A 22,700-nucleotide genomic window follows, 5' to 3' on the forward strand; every position below is an offset into this window, starting at 1 on the left:
CTCTCCTCTGTCTCCCACTTGCTCTTTCTCTATTCACCCCAGTGTGGGCACCTGCCTGCGGTGCGTGTGTGGGACGTGTGTGAGGGCTCCCAGGTAGCGGAGCTGCAGGGACACAAATATGGCGTCTCCTGCGTGACCTTCTCCCCCAACAGCAAGTACATCGTCAGTGTGGGCTACCAGCACGACATGATCGTCAACGTCTGGGCCTGGAAGGTACAGGCCCCTTTTCCACCCAAGATTCGAGATTCAAGAGATTTATTAAGTACAACAGCAGTGAAATGGGATTGCAACAACTCCATTGGCAGTGCAAATAACAAGCAGGATGTCACAGATAACAAACAAGATGTCAATAATAATAATAATAATAGGGAAGCTACATACAGGGACAGATGACAAAGTGTCATAGAGTAAACTATATACATGTAATAAACATAAGGTTAAAATATAATGCTCCAGAGCTCAGTTTGGCCCAGGTCTGGGCCAGATCCGGTGCCACCTGGCTCACATTGCTACTGCATGTGCATTCATTTCCGCATAGTGCATATTCTGAAAGATAGATTCTAAAGATGCCTAGTAATGACAATGATCCTGCATCTGCTGACTAGATCAGGTCTCACATTAACACCAGTGTATAATCACTATTTGTTGTTTCAGAAAAATGTTGTGGTGGCTGCTAATAAGGTGTCCAGTAAAGTGACGGCAGTGGCCTTCTCCGAGGACAACTCCTACTTTGTGACGGCGGGAAACAGACATGTCCGCTTCTGGTACCTGGATCACTCTGGCTCTGCCAAGGTAGGCCTCTACCAATAATAATCTAAAGGTATGCCTTTAACAATAACGATTTAAAGGTATGCCTCTATAAATAACAATTTAAAGTCAAGTTTCAGGCATTTATTCCCATTTCAGCTTTAGGTGGGGAGGTGCGTGTGTGTGTGTGTGTGTGTGTCTATGTGTGTGTGTGTTTGTTTGTGTGTATGAGTGTGTTTGTTTGTTTGTTTGTGAGTGTGTATGTGTTGTTAGGTGGGAATATTTGGTGACAATACAGCAGGAGGCCTTGCTTGTTTGATAACTTGCCAAGTTGTTCTGATCAAGCACAACAACTGAACATCATAGTTGCTTCATAGAGCATTTGAAGTTTACAGTGACAGACTGACTATAGTCTATACTCGTCAGCCATTTTAGACTCTTTAACTGTGCTGTGTGATGTTGAGGACGTCCTGTCTGTGTCTACAGCAGGTGGACGGCCCAGCCCCCTTACAGGGTCGGTCGGGCCTTCTCGGGGAGCTCCAGAACAACTTCTTCTGTGATGTGGCTTGCGGCCGTGGCAGCCAATCAGGAAGCACCTTCTGCATCACTTCCTCCGGCCTGCTGTGTCAGTTCAACGAGAGGAGGATGCTGGAGAAGTGGGTGGACCTCAGGGTGAGTGAAGCTAGCAGTGTCTGGATAGTAGCCCTACATGGGTAAAAATGTGACAAACACCACTGTGGAGGCTTTGCATCAAAGGGTTCTCTCCCTCTGCCTTGTCTGCTGTTTCTGTTCATCAGAACACCTCACACAGATCACAGGCTGTTAGACTGCATATTGCCACGGTTACCATATTGCCTTGTAGTCATATAAATATTCATAATTTTCATGTGCTCGTACCTAAATATTCTAGTTTGTTTGTACTACCCTCACATTTTGTAGCAGTCTGCTGTTGTTTGCTGTTGCTCTGGTTACCATTGTTGAGCGCACGGATAAGGATGATGATTGAAGTTTTGCCCCAAGCTATCAGTAGGAAGTCCCAATCAGAGCATGTCTCCAGACAGCCAGAGACTATTTGTTTCACCCATCTGCGTGGTATCATTTAGTGTAACAGTTGTTTGAAAAGCAGCCTGTATTGTCAATGTGAAGCTTTGTCAATACAAATCAGGTCACTGTTTACTCTCTCAAGCGTAGATTAGGCCAAATTGATAAACACCAGTCAGCATAGATAAAGTATCTGAGCCTTCTTCCTGAGTGCAGGGCGGCTTTACTGGATTGTTGCCCATTATCAGAGGAAGTTGCAGCTGCAGCTCCAGATCAAGGCTATTAGACAATCCCTTGGCGAGACCTGTGGGCCTGGCCTGTGCCCAGGGACAGTCTCCTATCTCTTCCCCTGTGTGTTTGTGTGAGTGACCGTCCTCTGTGCACCCGTGTGCGTGTGTGTTTGTGTGTATAGGGGGTCAATGTGAGATTAGGGGTTTGAAAGAGGATGTACTGTTGGGGCTGGGGGCCTCCTCTCCTCTGTTATCCCTTAATGAGGAGACACATTAACCTGAGGGTAGGGTGCACTGTGTGTGTGTGTGTGTGTGTGTGTGTGTGTGTGTGTGTGTGTGTGTGTGTGTGACTGTATGTTTCCTCACAGAAGTAAGGGCAGCAGAGCTCTCTTTCATGCGTCTCACTGTGTCTCTCTCATGCCTTCATTTAGACAATACACTTAATTCATTTCACATGTATAAGGCGTCGTGGTTTAGTGGTTGGCGTTGCCGCTTTGCAAAGGTTGAGCTGGGTTGGATTCCTGATCGCCGCGCGCTGACATAGCCCATTTCTTTGTCATACCATTTGGGAGGATTTGCTCTGACATGAGGACCAGAGAGATGTCCTGCTAACTAGCTCTTGGCTTATGTAAATAATACAATAAAAGTCCCTCCTGCTAACTAGCTCTTGGCTTATGTAAATAATGCAATAAAAGTCCTACCTGCTAACTAACTCTTGCCTTATGTAAATAATACAGTAAAAGTCTGTGTTCTGTTCTGTTCTGTTCTGTTACATTCTATTCTGTTCTGTTCTGTTCTGTTATATTCTATTCTGTGCTGCTCTGTTACTCTGTTTTGTACTGTATATGTTCAGCTGTAGATGTCTGTGGCCAGGTCTCTATGGTTGCTTGTTGAGGTTCATAATACGGCTCCTCAGAATGTTTTACAATGTTTCTTTGAAAACCACTGCAAAAACGTAATGTTCGTCACGGAAGTGAATTGTGACTGAAGTGGTGTTGTTGTCTGCTGTAGACGTCCATGGCCAGGTCCCTGTGCGTGACAGCGGATCTGATCTTCTGTGCGTGTGCAGAGGGCACGGTGCGCGCCTTCAACCCTGTGGACCTTCGCTTTCTGGGCACCCTGCCGCGACCACATCACCTGGGCACAGATGTGGCGGCCATCACCCAACCCAGGTGAGTCCAGCCCGGCACACGGAACTCCTGGCAGAGCCAGCCAGGGAGCATCATGGGGAAAATGTAGATCTAGATGAGATGAATTGTAGAGCTGTAAACACATGTACAGTGTTGAAGATGTAACAGCCATCTTGCATTGCTTTGGTCAGAAGGCACCTAGAGCTGTGCAGTGCTGATCATCACCCCTGATGCACCCTCCTCTTCTCTCCATCTCCCATCAGCCACCTGTTCTCTGCCCAGCCGGATGCACGGTACCCGGACTCTGTGGCATTGACCTTCGACCCTGAGAATGGCTGGCTGTCGTGTGTGTATAATGACCACAGCCTGTACGTGTGGGACGTAATGGACCTGCAGTGCGTGGGGAAGGTCTTCTCTGCCCTATACCACTCCGCCTCTGTCTGGGACCTGCAGGTGTGTGTGTGTGTGTGTGTGTGTGTGTGTGTGTGTGTGTGTGTGTGTGTGTGTGTGTGTGTGTGTGTTTACATGTATGAGTATGTGTGACCTCTCCTCTACTCATCAGGTGTACACTGACAGCACTGAGATCTGTGGATCTTTACTGTGTTCATGTGTGTGTGTGTGTGTGTGTGTGTGTGTGTGTACACCGACGGCGTTGAAGTCTATGGAGCTTTACTGTGCTCATGTATGCATGTATGTGTGTGTGTGTGTGTGCGTGTGTGTGTGTGTGTGTGTGTACACTGACAGCACTGAGGTCTGTGGATCTGTACTGTGCTCATGTGAGTGTGCATTTGTGTAACCTCTCCCCCTCACTCATCAGGTGTATCCACACAGTGCCGACTCCTCTGGATCGTCGCCCAGCTCCGTCTCCTTCATGACCTGCTCTGCTGACAACACCATCCGACTCTGGCATTCCGACGGACAGCGCTCTGTCTCCAATGGCAACATCCTTAGCAACGTTAGTCTGCTTTCGAGCCAACACGACCACTCAGACATTCCCTGACTTCACTTCAATCCTTACTTAAATTTGACTCTGTCTGGGTCAAGAATAAAGCAGTGAAATTGCAGAGAGCTGGCTCCCTGTGTATGGGGACAGGTGACATTAGCAGTGTTTGTGGGGTTTGTTCTGTTTATGGGGACGGGTGACATTAGCAGTGTTTGTGGGGTTTGTCCTGTTTATGGGGACGGGTGACATTAGCAGTGTTTGTCCTTGTGTATTGGGACGGGTGACATTAGCAGTGTTTGTAGGGTTTGTCCTGTTTATGGGGACGGGTGACATTAGCAGTGTTCGTGCCCTGTGTGGGCGAGATGTGATGAATTTACATACTCTGTGTACATGCTTGTGAGGATGGTTATGTGTGTGTGTGTGTGTGTGTGTGTGTGTGTGTGTGTGTGTGTGTGTGTGTGTTTGTGAATGAGTGTTAATATGACTGTGTGTGCGTGTTTTTTTCTCTCACTGGGTCTCATCTCTCCATGTAACTGCAGGACCTGCTGAATGTGATTTATGTGGAGAACAGCAGCGCCGCCCTGCTGGACACAGACATGTGCTGCCCCTCTGTGGTGGAGAAGCAGGACGGTGTGGCTCCGGAGGTCAGGACTGGCATCCGCACCATCTGTGTCAGTCCAGATGGCAAACATCTGGCCTCAGGCGACCGCACTGGCACACTCAGGTACCCCTCCACCTGTGTGCTCGCGCGCATTTGTGTGTGTGTGTGTGTGTGTGTGTGTGTGTGTGAGTGTGTAAAAGAGAGGGAGAGAGAAAGAGAGAAAGCATTGACAATTTTTCTCTGAGTGCTGAAGTGTGTGAAAATTCTTGAATATGTGTGTGTGTGTGTGTGTGTGTGTGTGTGTGTGTGTGTGTGTGTGTGTGTGTATTCAGGGTGCACGATCTGAGCAGCATGGAGGAGGTCCTGAAGGTTGGGGCTCACGATGCTGAGATCCTCTGTCTGGAGTACTCGAAACCTGAGACTGGTGAGAATGTGTTTGTGTGTGTGTGTGTGTGTGAGAGTGTTTGTTTGTATGTGTGTCTGTGTTTGTGTGTTTTGGTTTGTTTGTTTTGTTTGCTTGTCAGTGTGTATGTGTATGTCTGTGTGTGGGGGTGGGGGGGTTGAGTGTTGATGTTGATGTAGGTATACAGTATGTATAGATTTCTCACTCATAAAACTACTGTTTGCTAATATCCGTGGTGTTCATACGTGTTATAAATTCCCTGTGTGTGTGTGTGTGTGTGTGTGTTTGTGTGTGTGTGTGTGTGTGTGTGTGTGTGTGTGTGTGTGTGTGCATGTGCGTGCGTGCGTGTGTGTATCTGATCAGGTCTGCAGCTGTTGGCGACTGCGGGTAGAGACCGTCTCCTCCAGGTGCTGGACGCGGGTGAAGACTACAGGCTGCTGCAGACGCTTGATGAGCACTCGTCCTCCATCACTGCTGTACGCTTCGCTGGTGAGTGGAGCCCTCCGGGACACACACACACACACACATCTCAAATCATGGGTTTGCTAGTTCACAATCATGAGGATGTTTATGTATAGATTGTTCACATAGAAAACTTTTATTTGCTAATGTCTGTAGTGGGCATGCATGTTATATATTTCCTGTGTGTGTGTGTATGTTTGCGTGTGTGTGTGTGTGTGTGTGTGTGTGTGTGTGTGTGTGTGTGTGTGTGTGTGTGTTTATGTGTGTGTGTGTCCGAGCCATTTCCCTCTGTACAACTGGGGCTTCTTCTGTGCCACCAAGTAGTTTTATCTCTGTAATGTGTGTGTGTGTGTGTTCCGGTAGTTTTTGTGTGTGTGTGTGTGTCATAGCTCTCGTAATCTTGCTGTTATCTTGAATCTGCAGCCACTGATGGGAAGGTGAAACTGATCAGCTGTGGGGCTGACAAGAGCATCTACTTCAGGACAGCCCACAGGGTGAGACACACACACACACACACACAAACATGCCCACAGGGTGAGACATACACACACACACACACAAACATGCCCACAGGGTAAGACATACACACACACACACAAACATGCCCATAGGGTGAGACACACACACACACAAACATGCCCACAGGGTGAGACATACACACACACACACAAACATGCCCACAGGGTGAGAATCACACACATACACACACACACACACACACACACACACACACACACACACACACACACAGACACACATATGCCCACAGGGTGAGAGACACACACACACACACACACACACACACACACACACACACACACACACATGCCCACAGGGTGAGACTCAGGGTGCGTATGCGTGCCAGAGTTATGTCTTACTGTGTGCCAGCAGTAGTCTACATAGAGCCAGCAGTAGTCTATATAGAGCCAGTAGTAGTTTATATAGAGCCAGCAGTAGTCTATATAGAGCCAGGGGTAGTTTATATTGAGCCAGCAGTGGGTGTATTGTGCTTCTTTGTGTTTGTGTGGGCCTGGCAGTGCTCTGAAGCAGAATCCAGTGAGCCCTTCAGCAAAACACAGACCGAACTCACTCTTTTCTGTAGCTGACCTGGATAGAAGTGTGCGGTGGATTGCTAACCCATAGAAACCTTTGTCATCTTTGCTAAACCATAGAAACCTTTGTCACCGTTGCTAAACCATAAAAAACCTTTGTCAACGTCATCACCATATCTACTCATTGCATTTGCCTAACTTAAGTTCCATGTGGAAGTTTTTAAAACCCTTTTCTACTGAAGTTTGACTGGACCATCAAGATCTAAATCCTCTAACGAGGGTCTGTGTTTCAGGACATTCTGTGCTTAATAACTGCGCAAGTACACAGCTTGTTTCAGTCTTTCCTTGCCCTGTTTGTTGTGTTGTGTTGTGTTAGCCAGCAGGCAGCTTTTGCCCCACTCTTTGTCTCATGCACGCGGCATACCCCAGATCATTAGGAGAGTTTGTAACTCAAAGGAATCCACTTTAATGATGTTGTCCTTGTTTGGCTTAAATTTGGAGTTTTGAACCTTGATGCTTTGCAGTCTGCAGGTTTTTTTGAAGTTCCCTTTACAATAACTAAGGTTGAGGTCAAAGCATATTTGAAGTAGGTCAGTGATATGTTATAGTCATACAAGAAGTCCTTTGAGCCTTTGGTTTTGTACCCTTTGACCATTCCCTGACCTTTACCCCTTGACCCTGACAGACACTCAGAGGAACGGAGTTCAAGCGTACTCATCATGTGGTGAGGAAGACCAGCCTTGCTGATATGGATGTGGACCCCTCCTGCAAATACGCAGCTGTGGGATGTCAGGATCGCAGCATCAGGTACAAGAGAGAGAGTGTGTGTGTGTGTGTGTGTGTGTGTGTGTGTGTGTGTGTGTGTGTGTGTGTGTGTGTGTGTGTGTGTGTGTGTGTGTGTGTGTGTGTGTGTGTGTGTGTGTGCATACAATAGCACTAATGTCAGTATGGTCTGCATCCTTGATCAGGATTTTCAACATCAGCAATGGCAAGCAGAAGAAGTCCTACAAGGGCTCCCAAGGCCTGGATGGCAGCCTGCTGAAGGTGTGGTGTCCTTTATCATGTTCTGTTTGCATGTGTGCTTCTAACACCCCTGAGGTTGACAAGTCTATGGGTGTGTGCTGTATATCTCTATATCTATCTGTTTGTATGTGGGATTCTAACCCCCCTGAGGCTCAGTCAATGTGTGTGTGCTGTATATCTATATCTGTTGCAAGTGAGCAATTCGTTTTATGCTTAAGGTGCGTAAGCTTCTCTCTGTGTGGTTCTTGTGATTGAGTATTTGTGTGTGTGTGTGTGTGTGTGGGTGCGTGCGCGTGTGGGCGTGTGTGTGTTTGTGTGTGTGTTGTGTGTGTGTGTTTGTTGTGTTTTTCTTTATGTGTGTGTGTGTGTGTGTGTGTGTGTGTGCTTATGTGTGCGTTTCTGTGTGTGTGTATGTGTGTGTGTGTGTGTGTGTGCGCGTGCATGTGGGCGTGTGTGTGTGTGTTTGTGTTTGTGTGCGTGCGTGCGTGCGTGTGTGTGTGTAATCGACAGGTCCAGGCGGATCCTTCAGGGCTCTATGTGGCCACTAGCTGCTCTGATAAGAACATTGGCCTGTATGACTTCCACTCAGGAGAGTGCCTGGCAACCATGTTTGGTCACTCAGGTAACCTAGTCACTAGTTGCAGGTGTAGTACTGAAGGATAGTTTTAAAACATGATTAAGGATTTAATCTAGTGGTTATACTGTAAATACACTTCGCACTAGGGGCGTCAGTGGTACAGGAGGTAGAGAAGTCGTTTAGTAATCAGAAGGTTGCTAGTTCAATTCCCTGTCGAAGCGTCCTTGAGCAAGACACTGAACTCCTAATTTGCTCCTGATGTGCAGTGTGCCATCAGTGTAAAATGTGTATACATTGTAAGTCACACATATGTAAGTCGCTTTGGATAAAAGCGTCTGCTAAATGACTAAAAAAAAAAAAATGTACACTTCATGCTCTCTCTCTCTCTCTCTGCCATCCACTTCACTCTCTACAGAAATTGTAACAGGCATAAAGTTCACCAGTGACTGTAGGCATCTGATCTCTGTGTCTGGAGACAGGTAAGGCTGTGACAGACAACACAACCACATCTCTTGTTCATCTGGACTACCAGGGGACAGATCCTCCTTCCTCCTTTCTCCTTTCTTCTGCTCCTTTCTTCTGTCTTCTTTTTTCTGTCTTCACTCTTCTGTCCTCTCTCCTCGTGCGTTTTCACTCTTGTCTCACTCCCCTTGTCTCAGTTTCTCTTGTCTCACTCCCTTCACCTTTCTCCCTCTCCAACCCCTCCTCCCCTCTGTCTCCTGGTCTTTCACGCCATTGTTAAATCCAGATGAGATATTATTGCTGTTGTCATTCTCTCTGCAGCTGTATCATGGTGTGGCGTCTGGCACCTGAGCTGACTCTCAACATGCGGGATCACATCGCCCAGCGCAAGCAGGCACAGACTGGCACAGCGGGCACAGCGGGCACAGCGGGCACAGCGGGCACAGCGGGCACAGCGGGCAAGGCTCATAGGGTTAGGTACGGAAACAGACAGGCACAGTGGGCAAGGTTCACAGAGTCAGGTACGGAAACAGACTGGCATAGCGGGCAAGGTTCACAGAGTCAGAGTCACTGCATTACCGGAAAGACTCCCCAAATCAGGTACTGAACAACTAGAACCAGCTATGGAGCCAGGCCTGTGGTCTAGAGGCACTTATGATGACACCGTAAACTAGACATCCAGAAAGTTGTACCTACACAGCAGGTAAGACAACTAGAGAACAGGTCTGGAAACACCATAGCAGCTCAGGCATCTGCAATGGAAAAGGAAGCCAGGTTAGCGAGCTTGGTCCTGTCTGGGGGGTTATCTAGAAGCGATCAAGTATATTATACTTGCCGAACGACACACGTATTCATTAGTGTCTGTGTGTGTGTCTGTGTGTGTGTGTGTGTGTGTGTGTGTGTGTGTGTGTGTGTGTGTGTGTGTGAGAGTTTGTGTATTTTTGTATGCGTGTGTGTATGCATGTGTATGTGTGTGTGTGTGTGCAGGCAGAAGCTGCAGAGAGCTCCAAAACTGATGGGTTATCAGGACTCAGACAGTGAGAAGGAGGAGGAAGAGGAGGAAGAAGAGAAGGAAGATGAAGGGATGATGCTGTACACAGGAGAAGAGGCAAGGAAGAAGGGGCCAAGAACTCAGATAGACGAGAGCGGTGTAGGGGAAGACATCGGTAAGACACCCACACACAGACACACAAACACACACAGACACACACACACACAGACACACACAGACACACACACACAGACACACAAACACACACAGACACACACACCACCACTCATACCACCACACACACACAAATAACCAGGTGTTCACTCTTCCTCTCTACCCGACAGGGGCTTCAGATAGTGCTGCTGAGTGGGATCCCATCCAGGTCAGTGCGTGTTATCCTCTTCCTCAGAGCTTTCATCCTAACACACACACACACACACACTCTCTCTCTCTCTCTCTCTCTCTCTCTCACACACAAACCCACACACACACACACACACACACACACACAAACATATACACAATCTCTCTCTCTCTCTCTCACACACTCTCTCTCTGTCTATCTCTCTCTCACACACAAACCCACACACACACACACAAACATATACACACTCTCTCTCTCTCTCTCTCTCTCACACACACTCTCTCTCTGTCTATCTCTCTCTCACACACACAAACATGCACACACACGCGCACATAAACTAATTCTGCTTTATCTCTACTACACCCAAATCCACAGGTCCAGATGGGTCGAGAGCAATCTCCCCAGTCTGCCGGTCCAGTAGATGTCCAAGCCCGTCCTCGCCGGCGCTGGTCCTGTCGGGTCAGCTCCATGGAGCTGGTGGTCCATTCTATGCTGGAGCTCAGGCAGCTGGACCTGCAGCACGTCGAGGAGAAGAGCTCAGAAGCCCAGCACATTACTCCCGACCAGAAGGGGGCAGCGGTGAGCTCAGCATCTCTGGTGTCTCACAGGCCCTACTGTAGACTCAGGACCAGGGTAGCCAGGTGTTTTGCCATTCCCTCACACTTAAATGGCATTTCTTTTCAGTGCATGGTTTCTACTTGTACGTAATACTGCCCCCTGGTGGTCTGAACACACAGGGCAAGACAGAAACAGGCAGACTAAAGCACTGCAGTAGTGCCCTGAAACTGATGCTCATGTTTTCCTTCTTAATCCTACAAAATGTGAATGTTACCTTATGTACTTCTGACTGCTGACTGACACCATGCTTTATCCTTTGACTTTGAATAATGACTTTGCCGTGTTCATATAAAACAATCATGTGAAATCGAACAGGTGTGACCAGCTTTAGCATAAGTTTAAACCAATGACTGTATATAGTTTATGCACAGCATGCTGGGGGCCATCCTCTAGATAAACGTAATTTAATTAATTTATCTTCTCTTCCTCCTCTACCTCTTTCTCTTCCTCTCTCCTCTCCTCTTCCTCCTCTACCTCCTTCTCTTCCTCTCTCTTTCTCCCCCCCCCCCCCCCCCCTTTGTTCCTTAGGGTCCTGAGGGTCGTGTAAAGATGCGCAGACCCCGCCCCCACTCCACCTGGTTGGCTCCTGCGGTGACCCCTGAACCCGAGGGGGTGGTTCTGTACCCTGACCAGCAGTGGGGCGGTGGAGGCCTGGAGGGCCCTGAGTTCCAGGTGAGGGGGGGTCACAGACACAGCCAGGACTCCCAGGGGTCCCGGTGGTCCTACAGCCGAAGCCGAGGCAGTGCGGGGTCCCTGGGCTACTGCAGCGGGGTGTCCAGCCCTGAGCACAGGAATGTCGGTGAGATGCAAGTAGGCTAACCGTACCATTATACGTTACACAGATAACACACACACACACTCATACACACACATATATACTCACACACACACACATACTCACTCACACACACAACACACACACACACATAAACATACACACACTCTCAGTCTCTCTCTCCCACAAACACACACACACACACACACACACACACACACATACACACACTCCCAGTCTCTCTCTCTTTTCTCTCTATCTCCCCCTCTCTCTCTTTCTCTATCTCTCTCTCTCTAACACACACACACACACACACACACCCTTTAATGACACACCCTGTCCGCATCCACCTTGTAGACTCTGAGAGCCTTGAGGGCCTCAGCACAGACGCGGACGAGTCGAACACTGAGGACGAGGAAGAGGAGGAGGAGGAGGATGAAGATGGAAAGGAGGCTAAGGCGTTCCTTCAGGCCCGCTTTGAGACTTTATCAGACCTCCGAAGCAGCGCAGGTATGGCAGCGCCGCAGCGCCAGGTGTATGTCTGAATGTGTGTGTATGTGTGTGTGTGTGTGTATGTGTGTGTGTGTGTGTGTGTGTGTGTGTGTATGTGTGTGTGTGTGTGTGTGTGTGTGTTGTGAACGCCTAGCGTTCCAAACGACACGACGAGGGTGTTTTTTCAGTAAAACAGGTTCATTTATGAGGTAGTCAAACTTAACACAAAAGCCTTAAGCCCACAGGCATGAACACAGAGTTACTAGAACCTTCCCCTCGTCTGTCCTGCTTCACTCTTTCTCTAACTCTCAACTCTCTGTTGCACTAGTTATTGCTCAGGTGCCAAACTAGCCTAACCATTTGCACCTGAGCTTGCAATCAGTGGATGGCCTGACCTCCCTAGTCCCCAGAGCACCTCCCCAGGGTCCATATTTAAACCACGTGGGACACCAAGTGCAGCTTGGGGTACCACAGTGTGTGTGTGCATGTGTGTGCATGTGTGTGTAGGAGTGTGTGTGTGTGTGTGTATGTGTGTGTGTGCGTGCGTGCGTGCGTGTTTGCGTGCGTGCTTGCGTGTGTACGTGTGTGTATTATCTGTGCTGCTGTACTGATGCATGTGTTGTTCCTTAACTGCAGGAAGCCTTGGGCGAGCCATGCACAGGCCACTGCAGAAGACCACAGTCTCTACTCGCTTCTTAGCTAAGGGCCAAAACACCAGGTACGCTCTACACACACGCTCCCTCAGTATGAGTGTGTGTGTGTGTGTGTGTGTGTGAGAGTGTGTATGTGGGCCAAAACACCAGGTATGTCCGCTCTACTCATACCCTCCCCTTTCACCAGTACACTCCACTCAGTATGAGGGGGGCGGGGGGGGGGGGGTATCAAAACAGTATTTAGGAAAATGTTTATATTCTACTAGTATATAAGTACAAGTTCCTCACCTTAGGAGGATAATCCAGTTTGTTGAATAAATAAAATGGAGACGGTCTTGCAACCTTTGATTCTATTACACTATGTGAAGGACAGTGGCAGGTCTTGATTCTATTACACTATGTGAAGGACAGTGGCAGGTCTTGATTCTATTACACTATGTGAACATCAGTGGCAGGTCTTGATTCTATTACACTATGTGAAGGACAGTGACAGGTCTTGATTCTATTACACTATGTGAAGGACAGTGACAGGTCTTGATTCTATTACACTATGTGAACATCAGTGGCAGGTCTTGATTCTATTACACTATGTGAACATCAGTGGCAGGTCTTGATTCTATTACACTATGTGAAGGACAGTGGCAGGTCCTAATTCTTTTACACTATGTGAAGGACAGTGGCAGGTCTTGATTCTATTATATTATGTGAACATCAGTGGCAAGTCTTGAGGCTATTGCTAACCTTGCCAACCAGACACAAAGCCTCTAGGTCTCTGCATCATAGAGAGGACACGACTGTCCTGATCGTGCCCTAGATTCACTGCATGCCAAGTGCTTCATTGGAAAGCTAACTAGGGTGTCTGATCCTGTCATGTCCTGTCCTGACTGCTGAATAAATCCCTCAGATTTGGAGGCTCCACTAGCCAAATAATTAGTCTGCCAATCACTGCTGTTAACCAATGGGGAGGCTCCACTAGCCAAAAGATTAGTCTGCCAATCACTGCTGTGAACCAATGGGGAGGCTCCACTAGCCAAATGATTAGTCTCCCAATCACTTCTGTGAACCAATGGGGAGGCTCCACTAGCCAAATGATTAGTCTGTCAATCACTTCTGTGAACCAATGGGGAGGCTCCACTAGCCAAATGATTAGTCTGTCAATCACTGCTGTGAACCAATTTTGCTCGGACCAGATTTGATTACGTCTCCTGCCGTTATAGGAAGTCCCTTCTGGATATTAAGTGCTGAAGTGTTTCTGGGTATTAAGCCTTTGCTGCAGGTATCATTTAGTGATGAGAGGGGTAGTCTTACCATGTTTTCATGAGATGTATGTGATTTATTTTGTAAATGTCTTTGTTTTAGCCTTAGCCTTTTAGCCTTTAGCCTTTACTGAGATTCTATTGAATGTGTGGTGTTTATATATGAGCTGACCTCTTCATTAATGTTGGGTTACATTCTTGATCACCCCGAGTAACCACTCATATTCCTGCATCGTCAAGAGGCTTACTAGAACCATTCTCACGAGTGTTCCCTCTGTTCCAGGAGTCACACCCCTGTCTCTCGCATCCCGCGGCTGAGGGATGAGAGCCCAAGTGTTGCCGTGCAACCCCTCATCTCCGCCGTACGCCCCCTGGTGGCAGACGATGGCCAGCACAGGAGCTCGGAGGACAAACCCGATGCCCTGAGAGAGAGGGGCACTGTGCCCGGGCCCGTCCCCATGCGCAAGAGAACAAGCGGGGCCTGCGCCACTAGGGTCATGGGCCCCAGTGTGAAGGCCCAGCCACTGCTCCAGAAGTCCCTCTCCGCCCACAATCTATCTGGAGATGGTGAGCTACAGCGTTTCTGCTTGCCGTATGAGTACAGTCTATGAGAGCTATTAAAGTGACTTTAACTGAAATGAGAGTCATAAGTGGTGCCGTATAGAGCTATTAAAGTGACTTTAACTGAAATGAGAGTCCTAAGTGGTGCCGTATAGAACTATTAAAGTGACTTTAACTGAAATGAGAGTGGTAAGTGGTGCCGTCTAGAACTGTTGTATTAACTTCTTTGACTACACCAAACTCTTAATTGGGTATGTTAGGGCAGGGTTAGGGTTATATATGACCTAGGGTTAGGATTAGAACTAAGCCAGAGCAGTTATATGGGAGCAGGTCAGCATGTGTGTATCCGTGATCCTGAGCCTGTTCTTGTGGTCTGTGTGGTATATTCCCAGGTCGGAGAGCCGTCACACCGTCTAGTCTGAGGAAAGACCTTCGCCTCCCTCCTCCCTCCCCCCAGCGCAGCCCCTCCTCTCCGCTCCTCCTCCCGTCTCACACAGTGACCCCCCCCGGCTCCTCCACCTCCTCACTCCAGGCCTGGAGGTCCCGCTCCTACATGAGCCCCACCACCAGCTCCAAGGCCAAGGTGTGCCGCTCCGTGTCCGTCGGAGAGGGTCTCAACACGGGCAGCGGCGCGGCCGAGGTTGACCCCGGGGCCCCAGCAGCTCCAGAGCTCAGCCTCGGGGACCCCATGGAGGCCCCACTGAGGGCCCACCTCTCTGTGGAGGGAACCGGCTCTGATGGGCTGAGCAAACATGCTCTCTCAGCCAATCACAGTGAGGCTCAGGAGTATGCATTGTACAAGTGCAGGGAGAGCCTGCTAAACCAGCACATTCAGGTGTTTCCGGGCAACAAGGAGCAAGGCTTTGTGGAAAAGCGAGCGGAGGACTGTGGGAAGGAGCGCCCCCTGTTGGCCGTGCAGGCGTTCTCTGTTGTCTCCGAGGACTCGTCCGGCACAGGTGGGCGTTGCCGCCGCCGCTCGTCCTCCGTCATCATGGCGTCTGTGCCGCTGCACTATCTTCCTCCTCCTCCTTCTCATCATCTTCCTCCTTCTAATCATCTTCCTCCTTCTCATCATCATCTTACTCCTTTTTATCATCATCTTCCTCACAACCATCATCCTCCTAATCTTCCCCCCTGCTGCTCCTCTGCCTTTTGGCCTGGCTGCTTCTCCGCTTCTCACTCTGTGTGTTCCAGTGTGTCCCACCCCTCCACAGGTGAGTAGGCTGAAGCTCTGTGTCAGTGCTGAGGTGGGGTCTTTACCTGCCTCTCCTCTCTCTCTCTCTCTCTCTCTCTCTCTCTCTCCTCTTTCTCTCTGTCTCTCCCTCTCTCTCCCTCTCTCTCCTTTCTCTCTCTCTCTCTTTTTCTCTCTCTCTCTCCTCTCTCCCTCTCTTCATCTCTCTCTACTCTCTTTCTCTATCTCTCTCACTCTCCTCTCTCTCTCTCTCTCTCTTTCTCTCTCTCTGTCTCCTCTCTTTCTCACTCTCTTTCTCTCTCCTTAAACTCTGAAGTGTTTGCTCATATAATATTCTCACACTCACACCCTCATCATGGAAGTAAGGAACACAGTATATGGTCTAAAACACGCAGTCCAGGTAGAAGTGAGTTTGGGAGTATGGCTAGTACGGCTAGAGGCCCTCAGTATCACCCTAAACAGTTTGGTTGTGTTCCAGGCTCTGCGGTCACCGTGGAGACGTGTCGTGAGGTAGCAGGAGAGCTGCAGAGAACAGTGGAGAGGACCATGCAGCTCTACAAGACAGTGAGGACACAGACCCCCTTAGTTTCCCCCTGCTGTTGTGTGTGTGTGTGTGTGTGTGTGTGTGTGTGTGTGTGTGTGTGTGTGTGTGTGTGTGTGTGTGTGTGTGTGTGTGTGTGTGTGTGTGTGTGTGTGTCACCGACTCCCTTAGTTTCTGCCCGCACTGTTAGGATGTGGTGGCCCATTTAGTTTCCTGAATCTATTCACATCTACTTAATATTCCCACCAAAGGTTGTATTCTTTGTCACATGTGAATTTTTGTGTGTTTGTGTGTGTGTGTGTATGTCTGGTCATGCACTCATGCACGTGTGTTATCTGTCCCTGGCAGGTGAATAGAGGGGGTTGTGTGTGTGTGTGTGTGTGTTGTCATGCACTCATGCATGTGTGTTGTCTGTCCCCTGTCCCAGGTGAATGGAGGTTGTCGTGAAGGTGCTGACCAGCAGGAGATGGAGCGGGTGCTGGGGGAGGCTCTGGGCCGGGTGCGGTCCGTCATGGATGGTGTCCCGGCAACAGCCCCCAGGGGGGGTGAGGGGCAGAGCGGGGGAGGGGTGGCCCTGGCCCTGCTGGAGCAGTACTCGAAGCTCCTACTCAAGTCTGTAGAGCAGCAGCTAGAGAGCAAGGTCTGATTACACACACACACACACACACACACACACAGACACTCACACTCACACTCACACTCACACATACAATCACACACACACACAATCACACACACACACACACACACACACACACACACATGAACACACTAGCACACACACAAACACACAGACACATGAACGCACACGCACACACATACACACACACACACACACATGAACACACGAGCACACACGAGCACACACACAAACCACACACACACGAACACACACGCACACGCACACACATACACACACATACACATACACACATAAAACAGCATTGACTGTGTGTGTACAGTGGAGTGATTTGAAAATGTGAAAACTGTGTTACACTCCTTCTATTTTGCACATGTTCACTTTAAAAGAAAGTTTTGCGTGTTTGTAATGTTGTAACCTCTAACTTCCTGTGAAACAGCACAGTTGAAAATGGTGACTAGATTAGACTAGATTATGACTAGATGTGTTTGCATGACCAGATGTGTGTGTGTGTGCGCGTATCTTTTAATATGTTTAATATGACAATGTCTTCTTTTGAATGAACTTGTTTTAGTGCAATTTATATTCGGTGCAGTTTGTAATCTGGATGATTAGGAAGGAATTGTAGGAATTGTAAATGAAATAAAGTCTCACCACTCGAAGTGAAGCCTCTGACTTTGATTTAATTTATTTCAATGGTTATAGTTTGCGTTGACACTGATAAACAACTTTTTATATGCTTGCTGTATCTATCATGCCCTTCCCCAAACTTATCACATAAATGACTCAAACATGTATTGATATCACAAGTAAAATACTGCAGTGGAATTACAGGAAACAAACATTGAAACTTAAACACCGTTTAACAGCATAGAAATAAGAATATGGTGATTCAAATTATAGTTTATCTCAAACAACAAGCTTATTACTGTAATGTAAACACCAGCAAGGCACTCACTGATATTGCTAAATACACAAAAGTAAAACTAATTCAATACACACAAATAATGGATATATAGGTGGATATGAGAAAGCCCTGATGGGAGGGGGTGACATGCTGTATGTGTGGGAATAACACTTCAGTTCAAATGATGCTGTTTTGCTACTCTTTGGTGCGATGCTGAAATGCACAACTATATGATTTTTCTTGTCAGTGCAAGGCGTGCAAATTGTGAAGTGAAACCATCCATCTGAACCCTGATGTCAGATTCTTCTGGAACACAAGCTTTCCTAATATGGTCTGGACTAGCATCTGTTCCAGCGCTAACTGTCATCTTGAGCCAGAGACACACACACAAAGCCAAGGAGAGTTACAGCAGCAGGCGGGGTCAGGGGGCAGGGGTTAGGGGTCAGAGCTCAGGGCATGTTCTGCAGGTTGATGGAGGTGAGGTTGATGTCCTGTAGGATGTTCAGGCGGTCGATCTGGTTGAGTTCTCGGATGCAATGCTTGAACTCAAACACCTGCGCTCCATTCACTGCCACTTTGAACTCGTTATACGTCACCAGGATCTTCATCTGAAAGAGGCACGGTCACAAAGTCAGTGTCACAAGTCTGCACTTTCCTTTGCCTAGCATGCTGTCTTGTGTCACACACACACACACACACACACACACACACACACACACACACACACACACAATAACTGAACTTGTTATACCTCACCAGGATCTGAATTTGAAAGGGACATAGTCAGTGTTACAACTCTGCCACATGTTGTCTCTAATCTTCCATCAATGTCTGATTACAGTACAGTTACGGTAAAAGCCATTCCTGCAGTCTGGCAGGGGATAGAAGACACAGACTTGACTTATGTCCACAAATGTTGTCTGTATTGACCTGTCATTTTGCCAGATTCTCATTGTCATCAACATGTCTTATTCTCCCAGTGCATCTTGAAATCCTGTCAAAACTTTGGCCAGCCTCATCTAAGCCAGTACCCCAGCTTTAGAGGGTGCACTGAATGTAATGGGCTCTTAAGAGTTCAAATTGGGGGGGTCAAATTGGAGCGGGAGGGGGAGGGGGGTAGGGGCACGTGGTGGGGGCTCACCTTTTGAGTATACTGGAGGCCACCCAACTCTCTTTGGCACGTGCGCCCTTTGTCCCCCTCTGTGGAGCCTTGTCTTTGGGGAGTGTGGCCCCCCTCCACAGGCGCCTAAGAAAGCGTGCTAGCCTTGCTAGGGGGCAGCGAGCCCCACGGGCCCTGCGCACCCTTCTCACCTCAAAGGGCTGGCCAGGGGCGAAAGGGAAGGGCCCCTGGATGGTGCGCTCCTCCTTGCCCCAGCGCTCCCCCTGCCGGTGGTTCCTCACCAGGATCTGCTTGCCCCCCTCGTTGAAGCGGGGGTTGATGTGCAGGGCGATATCGTTCCCACGCAGAAAGTTCACCGTGAACCTGCATCGCCAGGGAGCACAAGAGCGGGCTGCACGTGAGCCATGGCGACCAGATCGTCAGGGAGACACACAACAGAGAGAAAGATGGATGGAACCGGTCGCCCAGATAGCAGCTGACTTGGAGCAGGTCTGGCCCAGGTCTGGCTGAGTTTCGGGCCGGATCTGGGCCGGATATGACATGATATCAGCTGCTATCCGGGGCTGTACTTACATCTTGGCCAGGGGCTTCACCTGGCCGGTGATGGTGAGCATCAGCTTGTCATAGACTCCTCTGGGGAAGTTCAGATTGTATGGGACTCCCTACAGGACAACAGAAACAGCCATCTCTGAATGCTATCCATCTCTGAATGCTATCAATCTCTGAATGCTATCCATCTCTGAATGCTAACCAACTCTGAATGCTAACCAGTTCTGAACGCTAACCAGCTCTGAATGCTATCCATCTCTGAATGCTAACCAGCTCTGAATGCTAACCAGCTCTGAATGCTATTCAGCTCTGAATGCTAACCACCCACTGAGCACCAGATTGTACTTTTGTTTATTTTCAGCAAAGCAGGAAGGAGCAGTGGACCACAACACAATGTTTTACAGAAATATGAATAAGATCAGTGCATGAAGGAGTTCCATCCAAAAGTGAGCCTGTTGCAAGGGTCAAGTCCCAGCAATGTTCATACCTAATGTACAATGCATCTATCATATCATTGATTTTATGTATGAATATCTGAATGTCGATACTTGTCTGCAAGAGGATAAATCACTTTCCTAAATACAACTTATACAAAATATGGATAAAACATATTTTTTTGCGTGATTTTTTCTAAAATGTAGAAAATGACCCCCCTCCCCATCCATACCACAGGACCAATGGGTGTGGGTCCAGGCCACACTGGTACCGGTGCCGGCTGCCCGGGCCAGCCAGGCTGTCCTGGGTTGAAGGGCCACCCGGAGGTGGGCGTCCCCTGGGGGTGGTACCCTGGAGGGCAGGGGTTGGTGGGGGTGCAGCTGGGCTGGGCTGGCTGGGCCTGTGGCTGGGTCGGAACCGGAACAGGCCAGCTGGGTTGGGCCGGCTGGGTCTGCTGGCCTGTTGGGGGAGTGGGGGTGGGAGTGGGAGTGGGAGTGGGCCAGGCCGGCTGAGCCGGTTGACTGGGCTGGGTTGGCGGTGGTGTCGGCCACGTAGGCTGGGCTGGTTGGGTTGGCTGGGCCGGCTGGGCAGGCCAGGTGGGCTGAGAAGGCTGGCTGGGTGCAGGCCAGGTGGGCTGAGAAGGCTGGGTGGGGGAGGGCCAGGTGGGCTGAGAAGGCTGGGTGGGGGCAGGCCAGGTGGTGGGGGGGTTGGGGGGGCACGGCCAGCATGGCTGCTGCTGCTGAGGACAGGGTTGTGCAGGCCATATGCCATTCCCAGCAGAGGGACAACCAGTGACGGTGTTAGCAAGCTGGGGGGAGAGAGAGGTATGGGGTACAGGGGTTACACTTTGGAGCAATACATAGGTACACACACACACACACACACACACACACACATATACAGATGCTCGAGCTGCTCTGCTAAACACCTGACCTTACCTTTACACACAGCTACACTTAAACACACACACACACACGCACACACACACACACACACACACACACATACACACACACACACAGAGAGACATACAGATGCTCGAGCTGATCAGCTAAACACCTGGCCTTGCCTTTACACACAGCTACACTAAACATACACACACACACGCACACACACACACACACACACATACACACACACACACACACACACACACACACACACACACACACACACACACACACTCTCACACACACACACACACACACACACACACACACACACACACACACACACATACAGATGCTCGAGCTGCTCTGCTAAACACCTGACCTTACCTTTTACTTTTATATATATATATATATATATATATATATATATATATATATATTTATACTTTTATAATATAATTACAAATATAAAATATATATATATTCTCACATGCATGCAAATGCAAAGAGACATGTGCACATTATCATCACACACAAGAACACTCATACATTTATAATTGCAAATTTTGATATCAAATCATGTTCATAGGGATTTCTGAGAGAGCATCAGATGAGTTAAGTGGAAAGTTCTATTTCAAACATGAATTAATCCCTTTTTGTAAGAGATTCATGTGCTGCTTCAGTAGTGAAAACGAAAAAGTACTTACATCCATGTTATCTGTTAGAAGAGAGAAAGATGGAAGAGAAACACTAGATTATTTGCAGAACAGTACTGAGAGACCTCATGAAAAAGTTTTACTGAAATTCGTGTTGTTCGAATAACATCAATCACTTGACCAGTAGTTTTATAATAAAGTTAACTTTTATGTTTCTTTTTTGCTATGGTTATTTTGTAGCATCTGTGGCAAAGGGACCAGAATCTGACTTTTTGTCATCTGTCACAGATGTCCGCTAGAGGGCAAACTAAACAGCCATCTCAGACCACACAAAGAGGGATTGGCGCTTTACAAATACACATTGATCTGCAAATGCTTACAAATCTAATTTTTCAGAGATAATCCCAAAGCCAGCATTTTCTCAAATAACTGGTAATCATGACTGTCGGTTAAATACATGAATGGATTACAAATCTGACAGAGGCAGAGAGTCAACATCAAAATATGCATTGGTGAGGTACTGACAAGAATGAACAGTACACTAAACAAGACATATTTGCCTTCATTTCGCAGACTGTTTTATCCATAGTGCCTTACAGCGCACTGCACAAGTGCATTTATTCACAGGTGTGCTCCCAGGTTGTGCTTATATATATTTACAATTCATAAATGTATTTATTTCTACACACACTTTTTTGTGTGCATAAATGAGTTTAGTTTCTGTGGCAGGAAATAGCTACCTATGGGCCTTGGGTGAGTTTTGTTTCTGTGGCAGGGAATAGCTACCTATGCTATGCTACGTAATCACCAGGATTAGACAGGACAGTCCCACTTGTCTGCAGAACACAGCCGCCATTCTCCTCTTTCTCACAACCACTGTTCTGTTCCGCTCCCCTGGGACTGCAGATGACGGGCATTAAGTCATTACCGACCACCCAACTCAAATATGCATCTCCTGGACGCTGGGAAAGCTTAAAGATCACTCTGAACACGGACAGCGCTTAAAAACACACTCTAGCACACGGAGGTGATGAGATGTCTAACTTACTGACCACCCAACTAAAATCTCCAGGCCGTGGACACAGCTTAACAACCATTTTGCACTCTCAAATATGTATCCCTTGGATATTGACACAGCTAAAACAAATAACACTTTCCACGTTAAAGAGATAACTTGGCAATTAGCAGAGGTGTATGTCTATGATTTGTTAAGGATGATAGCATGCAGACATGTCAACATGTAAACACTTTGCTGGACGGGCGGAGGATGAACTCAAAACAATCTCCTCTTATAGCAGTCAGCTTGGGGACATCTCTGGGCCGGATCTGGACCGAGTCTGGGCCGGATGTGCACACCAGGTCAGGGCCACATCTCCTCTAGTCGCCTGC

The 22,700-nt window shown here is 48.3% G+C and overlaps 2 protein-coding genes across 2 annotated transcripts in view; one reads left to right on the forward strand and one right to left on the reverse strand.

Moving 5' to 3' along the window:
* The window catches only part of LOC105910656 (mitogen-activated protein kinase-binding protein 1-like), a 21,416-nt gene extending 4,601 nt beyond the window's left edge, over positions 1-16,815 (forward strand). The window contains exons 5-29 of the mRNA XM_031581848.2: positions 43-213; positions 655-792; positions 1,234-1,419; positions 3,030-3,190; positions 3,412-3,601; positions 3,966-4,103; positions 4,631-4,815; positions 5,025-5,116; positions 5,459-5,584; positions 5,981-6,051; positions 7,295-7,416; positions 7,578-7,653; positions 8,143-8,254; positions 8,625-8,688; positions 8,993-9,148; positions 9,659-9,837; positions 10,007-10,044; positions 10,402-10,605; positions 11,173-11,443; positions 11,777-11,929; positions 12,548-12,629; positions 14,104-14,387; positions 14,774-15,337; positions 16,052-16,137; positions 16,542-16,815. Coding sequence (XP_031437708.1) covers positions 43-213; positions 655-792; positions 1,234-1,419; positions 3,030-3,190; positions 3,412-3,601; positions 3,966-4,103; positions 4,631-4,815; positions 5,025-5,116; positions 5,459-5,584; positions 5,981-6,051; positions 7,295-7,416; positions 7,578-7,653; positions 8,143-8,254; positions 8,625-8,688; positions 8,993-9,148; positions 9,659-9,837; positions 10,007-10,044; positions 10,402-10,605; positions 11,173-11,443; positions 11,777-11,929; positions 12,548-12,629; positions 14,104-14,387; positions 14,774-15,337; positions 16,052-16,137; positions 16,542-16,760 — 4,068 coding nt within the window. The 3' untranslated portion in view covers positions 16,761-16,815. The remainder of the gene's footprint in view (positions 1-42; positions 214-654; positions 793-1,233; positions 1,420-3,029; positions 3,191-3,411; positions 3,602-3,965; positions 4,104-4,630; positions 4,816-5,024; positions 5,117-5,458; positions 5,585-5,980; positions 6,052-7,294; positions 7,417-7,577; positions 7,654-8,142; positions 8,255-8,624; positions 8,689-8,992; positions 9,149-9,658; positions 9,838-10,006; positions 10,045-10,401; positions 10,606-11,172; positions 11,444-11,776; positions 11,930-12,547; positions 12,630-14,103; positions 14,388-14,773; positions 15,338-16,051; positions 16,138-16,541) is intronic.
* Positions 16,816-17,291: 476 nt separating this feature from the next.
* Positions 17,292-21,368, reverse strand: LOC105910657 (galectin-3-like). Its single transcript, XM_042709980.1, has 5 exons — positions 21,363-21,368; positions 19,998-20,573; positions 19,355-19,443; positions 18,973-19,144; positions 17,292-18,269 (listed from the first exon to the last, which is right to left on the reverse strand). Exons 1-5 carry the CDS (start codon positions 21,366-21,368, stop codon positions 18,111-18,113), a joined length of 1,002 nt encoding a protein of 333 aa, XP_042565914.1. The 3' UTR covers positions 17,292-18,110.
* Between the last annotated feature and the right edge of the window lie 1,332 nt (positions 21,369-22,700).

The sequence above is a fragment of the Clupea harengus genome, chromosome 15, assembly GCF_900700415.2.
Source record: "Clupea harengus chromosome 15, Ch_v2.0.2, whole genome shotgun sequence".
Taxonomy (NCBI): Eukaryota; Metazoa; Chordata; class Actinopteri; order Clupeiformes; family Clupeidae; genus Clupea; species Clupea harengus.